Source organism: Propithecus coquereli, unplaced genomic scaffold (genome assembly GCF_000956105.1).
Source record: "Propithecus coquereli isolate 6110/MARCELLA unplaced genomic scaffold, Pcoq_1.0 Scaffold658, whole genome shotgun sequence".
NCBI lineage: Eukaryota > Metazoa > Chordata > Mammalia > Primates > Indriidae > Propithecus > Propithecus coquereli.
The window spans coordinates 132,099-141,746 of record NW_012152596.1 but is presented as its reverse complement, the minus strand read 5'-3'; the positions used below and the strand labels follow the sequence as shown (position 1 = coordinate 141,746).

The 9,648-nt window shown below is 63.3% G+C and overlaps 1 protein-coding gene across 1 annotated transcript in view; it reads right to left on the bottom strand.

Annotated features, from left to right (window-relative positions):
- The window catches only part of TPPP (tubulin polymerization promoting protein), an 11,266-nt gene extending 1,971 nt beyond the window's left edge, over positions 1–9,295 (bottom strand). The window contains exons 1-3 of the mRNA XM_012660132.1: positions 9,274–9,295; positions 8,536–8,866; positions 2,954–3,065 (exon numbers count right to left, since the gene is read on the bottom strand). Of these exons, the coding sequence (XP_012515586.1) occupies positions 2,954–3,065; positions 8,536–8,852 (429 nt within the window). The 5' untranslated portion in view covers positions 8,853–8,866; positions 9,274–9,295. The remainder of the gene's footprint in view (positions 1–2,953; positions 3,066–8,535; positions 8,867–9,273) is intronic.
- Positions 9,296–9,648: the final 353 nt, after the last annotated feature.

Genomic DNA, 9,648 nt, shown 5'->3' with positions numbered 1-9,648 from the left:
GAGCCTGGCTCCACCCCACAGCACATTCATCAGACCCTCACTTGGGCAACTGCAAAGAGGTTCTAAACTGGCTCTTTGCCTTTTACAATTTTAATTAGAAAACATTTTCCTACTTGATCTACCTCAACTAATCCAAATTAATGAGGCTTTGCGACGTTTAAAACGACCTCACTGTGGGTCCCCGAGGAGCAGCTGTGAGCAAGGCCCCCCAGGCCCTTCCAGCTGCAGTCCATGACTGCAGAGAGGCCTGACCCGACAGCACCCCAGCGGGTTCTGTCCACGTCACTGAGCAGAGGCTCTAGAAAAGCCAAACAATTTTGAAAACCAGAACAAAGCTGGAGGCTGACACATGTCTAGGTGCACAGCAAAGCTGGGTGACAAGACAGCACAGTTCTGGCCAGAGGACAGACCGTCTGGTGGGCACCGTCTGGTGGGTTCAGGGAGAGCCCCGCCACATGCACACACGTGGACGCGCGCGCGCACGCACAAACACACACACGCAGCCCACTGCTTTCCAAGGAGGCAAGCAGGGGAGAAAGGGTTCTTTTCAATAAACAGAACAGCCGGTGACCCCTATGCAGAAACTGCCCTTTTATCTACACCTTGCACCACATACCAGATTAACTCAAAATAGATCACAGTCCTAATTATTAGACCTAAAACAAGCTTCAAGAACATGAAAAAGCAAAACTTTGTGACCTTGGGTTAGGTGAAGATTTCTTAGAAATGACACCCAAACACAGTCCGTGGTGAATGGGACCTCATCCCCATGTTGAGAACTGTGCCTTTCAGAAGACACTGTTGAGAGAACGAAAGACAAGCCACCGCCTGGGAGAAAGTATTTGCCGAACACACACCCGACGAAGGACTCGTCACTGAAAGGTACAGAGAACTCTGAAAACTCGACAAGAAGAAACCCAGTGTGAAGACCTGGGCAAAATATTTGAGCCAGAGACATCACCAAAGAAGGTACACGGACTGCAAACGACACACAGAGAGATGCTCAGCGTCATCAGAGATGCAGACGCAACCACAGCGAGGTGCCACCGCACACCCACGGGGATGGCTGCAGCCATGAAAATAAGGAAAAGGACGGTCCCGAGGCTGAGGTGGCCACAGTGGCCGGGTGGCTCCTTCACTGCTGGCGTCTTGCCCAGAAGACACCTGCCGCGTGGCACACGGTCCCCTCCCTGGGTCCTGCTCGAGGGAGATGAAAACGTGAGCTCACACGTGAACTTGTATGGGATTTTGTCACAGACTTAGAGCCACCCAAACCTAACAACAGCTCAAATGTCCCTCAGCAGCAACCAGATGAACACGCTGTGACGTGTGCACACCGTGGACAACACTCGGTGACTCGAGAAGGAGCCAGCGAGAGAGGACACGGTGGGCTCCATGGCCAGGCTCTGTGGCCGGAGCCAGATACGAAGACGCTGCCCCCGTGGGGCTCCCAGAGCCCAAGGTCAGCGCTGTTTTACACGGCACCTAGAGGATCCACACGCACTTCACACGTGTCCCAGAGATGCGGGTCGTTCCAACCAAACGCCCGGTCTGGGGGAGAGCCGAGCTGGAGGGGGCCATGCTGGGGCCATTGTGGAGCCGGCTGTCATACGTACGGGCAGTTGTCCAGCAGCGTCTACCCAGGAGGGGCTGGGCCACTTGGGGGACGTGCAGGGTGTGGGCAGTGGCTTCTTGCCCCTCCGAGCTCTCAGCTGGATACCCACCAGGGCCTCCCCCCAGCGGTGCCTGGCACGGACAGCATGAAGCCACCCTTTCCACCCTCTGGGCCCGTGGGGCGTGTTGACTCTCTAAAGCCCTGTGGGGCCTCTCTGTCCTGTGCTGTCAAAGGCGCCCCTGTCTCCTATTCACAGCCCTGCCCAGGCTGACATGCGGACGCCAGGCCTGAACACCAGCCTGGTGACTGGCGCTGGGGCATGCAGCCGCCTCTCGGCGGCCTCGGCTCCAGGCACCACCAGAGGGGCTCCCCTATCAGAGACCACATTCAGATTGGGGTGGATGCCTGTGCCAAGAGCCACTGGCCAGGCCCTTGTCCCCAAGTGTCCCTGTGATCTTGGGGAGAGGGAGCCCTGGTCTCTGCCCGGAGCCCACAGGAGCTCCCCCTAGGAGAGCCAGGCGCCTTCTGCCAGCGAGTGCTGGAAAGACAATGCCTGTCTCTTCCCCGAGACACTCAGTCCCGCTCCGTGGCTCCCAGGACACAGAGCCAGCTTGTTCTCCGCAGCCCATGGGGCAGCAGCTGTCCTTGGAGCACACGGCTGCTCAGAAGATGCGGCTCTCCCCAAACCCAGCCCAGCAGATGTGGCCACTGCTCACGCACAGTGCCCCAGGAGAGGGGTTTGCTTCCCAGGCCCAGTGTCATCTAGGCCTCTGGGCAGAACCCAGGGCCGGCAGGGGCCCCTGATCAGTCTCTCGGGGACACTGGGGCCTGGCCAGGGCTGTCCAGGAGCCAGTGTGGGGCCAACACTGCACTCTGAGGACAGGTCTGTGCCTCCAGGGCCGAGGCTGCCAAAGCTGCCCTGAGCTCTGGGCTGAGGCGGAGCCTCTGCCCTCTCCATCTGCAGCTCTGTGATGATAACTTGCCGCTTGGGCTCCCGGGACCTGCAGAAGTGTGGACCCGGACTGACCCTTCCAGATACCACTGCGGGCAGAAAGCAGTGGGCTGTCGAGGGCGACGGGTGGGCAAGCAGCTGCTCCTGTGCCGAGAGTCAGAGCCCGAGGAGCACCGGGGCTCTCGGGGCACAAGCCTCCCGCATGTTCCCTTCAGCCCTGGGCTGAGATCGTGGGGGCTGTGAAGGGACCCTGGCTGGTGGCGAAGGCTCCTGCCTGGTGGGGACATGGACTGGGGGAGCCTGTCTGGCGGGCTCGCGTGTGAACACGGCACGGGAGTGTGCACATCTGTGCCGGGCCACGGGGCAGCCCCAGGCTGGCCACTCACCTGCACTGGCAGCTCCGACTGCTCCCTGCACTCGAGGAGGGTGCGGTGGTTCCCGTCACTTTCGAGCTGCAGCCTCCTCCTGCCCAGGGCTGTCCCGTGCATGCTGACCACCCTGCGTCCCCCAGGCCCCAGCAAGACCAGACACCCACGCTGAGAACCCAGAGCAGCCACTGCCCTCCAGGCCCTTCCAGTTCCGGGCCCTTCTGGAAACCCCTCGGGGCCGGGGAGGTGGCCTCCACCCACACAGCCTGGAAGGGGCTGGACATCGACCACCTGTGAGGGCTTCTCCCTTCATCGCAGGAGACCAGAGCCCCTTCCTGAACCTCCATGTGGGCTCAGCTGATGGCTGGAAACACCCACTGAATGGGCAGCTCAGCTCCAGGGCCGACCGGGAAGCCAACAACCCTTCCTCCTGCTATGGCCGCCCAGGCACACCTGGCTGCCCGGCTCCACCAGCACCGTGGTCTCTGCCCACAACATCCAGTTACTTCCCTCCAAGTGGAAACAGGCCTGCCCTTACGGCTCCTCCTGACTTCACGTTGCCTAGTGCCTTTGTGTGGTCACTCGCCTGTGGCCGTCACCAGGACCTGGACTCGGGGACAGGGGGCCTCGTGCTGGTGCGTCAGGGCCCAGCCTCTGTGCCCCAGCTGCTGCCGTGGCCTGGGGTGGGCTGTGGGCTGACGCCTGAGGTCGTCCAGACAGATTCTGTTTGCAGAAGGTCATCCTCTTGCATGACCTGGTGACCTGGTGCCCTCTCCGGCCAGGCTCAGGAGGCGGAGTGGGCGGGCCGAGCCAACAGGGAGCGGAACCTGTCCCCGGCCAACACCACGGAGAATTGCCAGTCCTGCCCCAGCGAGCCGTCGCAGACTCCCAGGAGCCTTGACTGCAAGGCCACAGGGCCACCAGCTCACTGAACCCTGCCGCAGACGCCTGCCTGCCGCGCCCCATCGTGCCCCCACTGACCTCCACTCTGCAGAAGCCACAGTCGCCTGCCCTGCTGCAAGTGGCCACTAGAGGGCCCCACAGGGACAGTCCCGGCCCAGGCCCCGGCCAAGGCCCAGGACGCAGAGGGCGAGACACGGCACTCACAGGACCCCAGGGCAGGCAAGGCTGGCGCCTGGGGGTGCAGACGCTGCCTAGGGTGAGGCCACACAGAGCTCTGCCCACGCCCTGCCCTTCCTGTGGACCCCCGGACATGTGGCCCTAGAGTGGCTTCCCAGCAGAGCCGTCTGCAGACTTCAGGATGAGCCGCTGGGCCCTGCCAGCCCTGGCAGGTGGCAGCAGGTGAGCTGCTCCCCGTGCACTTGGTGACCCGGCAGACCCCAGGGAGCCCCTGGGCCCTGCCCTCCTTGGGGCTGGCTGCTGGCCTTTCTTCCTCCTAACCTGTGTCCAGACCCTGCCTGTGTCACCCAAACGGAGCCCCTGCCTGGACCCTGCATGGTGTCAGCAGGACCCATCAGCTCACCCACGTGGGAGAACACGGTGCCCGCAGACAAGCTGGAGCCCAGGGAGGCCGCCTTCCTCTGTCCCCGGCTGGGCCTACCCCTGTGCGGAGGAACCCTGAGGGCCCGGTAGGCAAGGTCTGCGGACATTTGGGACAGGCAGGGCGTGGGGGTGGCGGGGGTGGGCACAGCCTGACCCAGGGTCCCTGAGGCGCGACGCGCCCCTCCCCGTGCACACATGGACTTGCTGTCCATGGCCCCCGGGACCCCACACCCGGGGCCTGCACACATCGAGTCTGGATTAGCAAGTGTCTTAAAACCCACTGCAAGCTCTCTGCAGGGGTGTCTCTGTCGGGGCCAACAGTAGTCGTCAATAAAAACCTGGGCTATGGCTGCAAGAAATTTGTTTAAGATTTAACACATAGTAACATCCAAACAAACAAGCGCTGCCGTGGCGACAGGGACTAAACAGAGGCCACAGATACCCCGGCTGGCACCAGGCCCACAGAGCCATGGCAACCTGCCCTGAAAACAGAAATAGTTGGGCTTTTTCTCTACTGAGTCCCGCCAGAGTCCCCAGGCGCTCTGCACTGCTGGGGGTGGGGCCCTCCTGCAGCGGCCGGCGCCCGCGCGCGGCTGGCGGTGGACGTCCCACTCCTCACCGTGCGCGGCGGGAGCCGTCCCATCCCTGCTGGGCCTGTGCCTCAGCGCATCTGGCTTTCCGGGGAGACAAAGGGAAATCCCGATTGTCCCTGGGGCCCCCAGTACTCCAGCACTTTCTGCAGGGTCCCCAGCCTTGCCGGGGCACCGTCCCCTCGTGATGCTCCTGGGGTCACCATCCCCCAGCCCTGCCAGGGCACCGTCCACCTCTCTCTTCCTGGGACAAGGGTATGAGTTTGAGTCCCTTGCTCCCATGTACCTGGGAGGTCAGGGGACCCCACCCAGAGCAGAGAACCCCCCCCCACGTGGGACTCAGGCCACGGGAGCCCAAGGAGAGTCCAGACCCTGGAGGGAGGGCAGTCCCAGGGTGGGGGCCGGGGCCGGGAGGGTCCTCCTGTGCAGGTGGACAGGGAGGGTGGGAGGTCAGGGTCCCTCGGCCTCCCCTCAGACCAGGCTCCTGCTGCCCAGCTGGCCACCCTCCCCCCACACATGTGCAGGCATGTGTGCATGTACACGTGTGCCACGTGCATGCGGGTTCACATGTGCTGTAGCTTGAAGGCCGCTTGCTGCATCTGCAGAAGGAACTGTGGCCCTGACTGCACGTGGCGGTGTCTGGGCCACGCTGTGGCTGTGGACCATGGGGAGTCCCCCGTGGGGTGACTGGCCACTGGGCAGGCCACTTCTTGCCACCTCCAGCCTAGCCCTTCTAGAAACTTCACCCACAGGCACAGGTCTGAAGGCCCGTCTACCCCTGGACACACTGGGTCTGTGGAGGCCAGCACTGGACGGCTCGGAGGGTGCCCGGGACTGGAACAGCGCAACCACGCCGGCCCCACCTGAGAAGCACCCACACCCTGCCAAGCGGGTTGGGTCAGCAAAGCGCCAGCCCCCCACCCTCAGCCAGGACGCCTGGAGCGCTGGGGGCCCGGGGCCACATGGCTCAGGGGCTGCGCCCAACCTGCCCAGCTGTGCACCCCTGACCCCAGACACGTGGGTGCAGAGCTCCGTGACCACCTCTGCTCTCCCTGCCGCCCACACGCTGAGTACAGCTGTCCTGCCTCCCCCACCCCGCCAAGTCAGTGTGCCAGATGCATCCACTCGGCAGAGTGAGTTCCCAGGTGTTTGGGCACAGCCAGGTCAGTGCCACTCGCCCACAGCTGGCTGACCTGCCAGAGCTCCTGTGGTCACCAGGACCTGCCTGTTGCTGGCGCTGTCCACTCACAGCCACACTGCAGAGTCTGGGGACCCTGCTCGGCGGGGGGACTCAGGTCAGGCCTCCTCAGCTGAGCAGCACAGAGCTGGGCCACACGTGCCAGGGGAGTCCCGGGCCACACCCTCCCAGAGAGGGCCAGCGCTGCAGAGGAGGCTGGGCCCTGGCCAGGGTGGAAATCGGGGTCCAGGTGGGCTCAGGGACAAAGGGGTGGTGGTCCTGGGTCAGGGTGGGCCAGTCTGGACAGGACAGAGATGAGGCCTGCTCATCTCTGGTGAGCTCCATCTCAGGTGGAGCTCACCTGCCCACGCCACCTCCTGTCAGGGGCCACGAGGCCGAGGGGGAGCCCACAAGGTGACGGATTGGCAGGACGTTCTGGCCCAGATTGCCCATGAGACCCGAGAGTCAGGGGAGCCCGACAGGCAGGCAGTTGGCTGGTGAGAGGGCACCTGCCAGCATGGCTTTCCAAGCTCCGACGTCCCCTATACAACATGCAGCTTGTCGAGGGAACACAGAGTTGGAGCCGCCCAACCGCCCTTCTGCGGCGATCCCGTGCTCCCACGGACACAGAAGTTGGTGTGTGCGGTGGGGTGGGCAGGGACAGCTGGGTCCCTGACACGGGCCATTGGGGTCCTGGGCAATGGTAATCTCATGGAACCCCTTTCCCCGGGGCCACAACCCCCTGCCCTGCCCCCTCCAACCCGGGGCCACGAGAGGGGCCTGGCTCAAGCTGGAGCAGAGAGCCCACCAGCACCCAAGTCCTGCTGCTTCGGCGTGGGCTGCCTGTGCCAGCTTCTGGCCAACTCCACCTCTTCCCGCCCTGCCCCTAGCCAGCGGCTGTCTGCAGCCCCTGTCACTGGGCCCTTTCTGTGGAGGCTCCTGGGGACCTCCACCCTCCCTCCCCCGCCTGGCCACCCATGCCCCGGGCTCTGAGGGAACAAACACTGTCCCCAAGAAGCTAGGGTCTCCCCAGGAGCTTGCTGGCCCACAGCTCTGTGGTGACAGCAGTGACAGCTGCCCCTCAGGTCAGTGTCCAGGATGGGCACCAGCCAGTGACACAGGGAGCCAGGGGACCTCACCACACCCAGAACACCCTATCGTATTCCCAGTGGTGACAGAAAGCAGGGCCAGAGGATGGGGACATCTGGCTGATGGCCCAGCCCCCTGGAAAAGCCAAGGCACGGGAACACGCACACGTCTGCACACATGTGCTCGTGCAGCACAGGAAAGGCGGGGACTGGAGAGGAAAGAGACAACGAGGTTACGGTGACAGACAACTAAACACAAAGCACCGACCACAAGTGGACACAGCCAGACTAAGCTGCAACAGCTGTTTCCACAACGGCCAACACGGACAGGGCTGGGCAGTGGTGCTTGTGCGGAAAACTGCTGCTCTTCACAGGTGCGATCACAGGTCGTGGTGGGGGGGAGAACGTCCTTGTGCTTCAGGGATGCACGGCAGGATGTTAAGTGGGGTCTGAGGGTACCGCAACACATGTCCCAGTGTCCAAGAGGAAGTACGTGTATGTGCATGACATAGGTACATGCACATGTGTGCGCACAGAAGAACATGCACACGTGCACACAGCACAGGAACATGCACACATGTGCATGCACAGCACAAGAACACGCACACATGTGGACACATATCTACACATGTAGCACAAGAACATGCACATGTGTGCGTATAGCACAGGAACATGCACACATGTGCACATGGCAGGAACACACATGCACATACATGCACGCGGGGCTCCACAGCCTGGGGCCACAGACACCTGCCTGCAAACTCAGCCCCCTCTGCCCACTGGAGCCACCTGCCCCTAGCCACGTGCTGGCACTGTCCTTGCTCACAGGAAGCTCGTGATGTCCAGTGACAGCTTCTGACAGGGAGAGCAGAGTTCACCCCCATCTGCTCCAAGGCCAGACACCCCATCACAGGCCCAGGAGGTGCCAAAGGTGGGGACCGAGACTCAGGACATGGCATCAAGGAGTCCAAGACGCTCTAGGAACCATGTTCTCCCCAGGACCTGCCCCGGGCATGGCGAGGCCTGGCTGCAATCCCTGGGCATCATATTCCGAGAAGGGCAGGTGTCTTGAAGCACAACCATGTCACGGGTCCTTACTGCCCGTTAAAGCACAGAATCTACCCCCCAGATTTGGAACCGCAGACCTCGTGGGAAGTCTGTACGCCCATCCCTCCCTGAGCGTGGACCCTGGGCCCTGGAAGAGAAGCTACCTGGCCTGGACGAAGCCCGTGTGGCACTTACTTGATCTTGCTGAAGACGATGTCCGCGTCGGTGACGGTCACGTTCTTGCCGTCGATCACCTGGCAGTCCTTGCACAGCTTCGACCAGTTCTTACCATGCATCTCCTTCCCCGTGGCCCGCGTGTCCCCGTGCACCGCAAAGCGCCGGAAGGCCTCCTCCAGGGCGCTGAGCGCAGGAGCCGTGGCAGCTGCCCCCTCACTGGCACCTTCTGACTCCAGTGACAGCCTCTTCGCTGCCCTGTCCTTGGCAGGGTCCCCCGGGGACTTAGGGGGCGTCCTGTTGGCCGCTTTGGCGGGTTTGGCCTTGCTGTCGGCCATGTTGCTGTGGGAGGAAGGAGAGCAGAAAGGCGTCATTCTGCTTCTCACAGGGCCCCAGCATCCCCGGCTGGCCGGGGGACAGGACAGGACACGCACTGCACGTGCCAAGGCAGGCTCAGGATGTGCCCAGAGCCCAGAGACGGGCAGGCCCTCCTTGGAGCCCCTCAGAGCCACCTGGCCCGCAGGTGAGTGTGTGTCCAGCTGAGGACACAGCAGGGCTGAGAGAGGCTGTGGGGGGCGCTGCTGCCCTCCTGGCACCCAGCCCGCTGCCAAGCCGGAGGGTCAAGGGCCCCGCCCCCCACTCAGTTAAAACCATCAGCAAGAGCAGAGCCCAGGTGGGAGCCAAGCAGGGCGCCCTGGGGGGCTCCAGGCCAGGGAGGCTCAGGGTCTGACCTGGCACAGCAGACCCTGTCTGACCCCCCAGCCACAGCTGCACAGCCCCCTCCCTGGGCAACTCCCCCCTGCAGCTCTGGGGCCACCATCCCTGGGAAGGGCCCGGAGCAGCCTCAGTGCTGGGCCTTCTGGTCGCAGGACTGAGCCTTGCCCAGGGGAGGGTGAGCAGTGACCCTCGGGACGTCCAAGGAGGACCTGCCCAGAAGCCCAGAGCCCACCGAGTGTGCAGCAGCCCCTCAGGCCCAGGGAGGCTGTGCGGGCCCCAGGTGGGGAGTGCAGCGATGCTCTCTGGACTTTCGAGGTGCCTGGCCCCAGGGCAGGAGGCCAGGCCCCCGGAAGTGGAGGCTGAGGAGGTGCAGGGCCACCCCAGGCAGGGCTCTGGGGCACAGGGCCACGCCTGGCA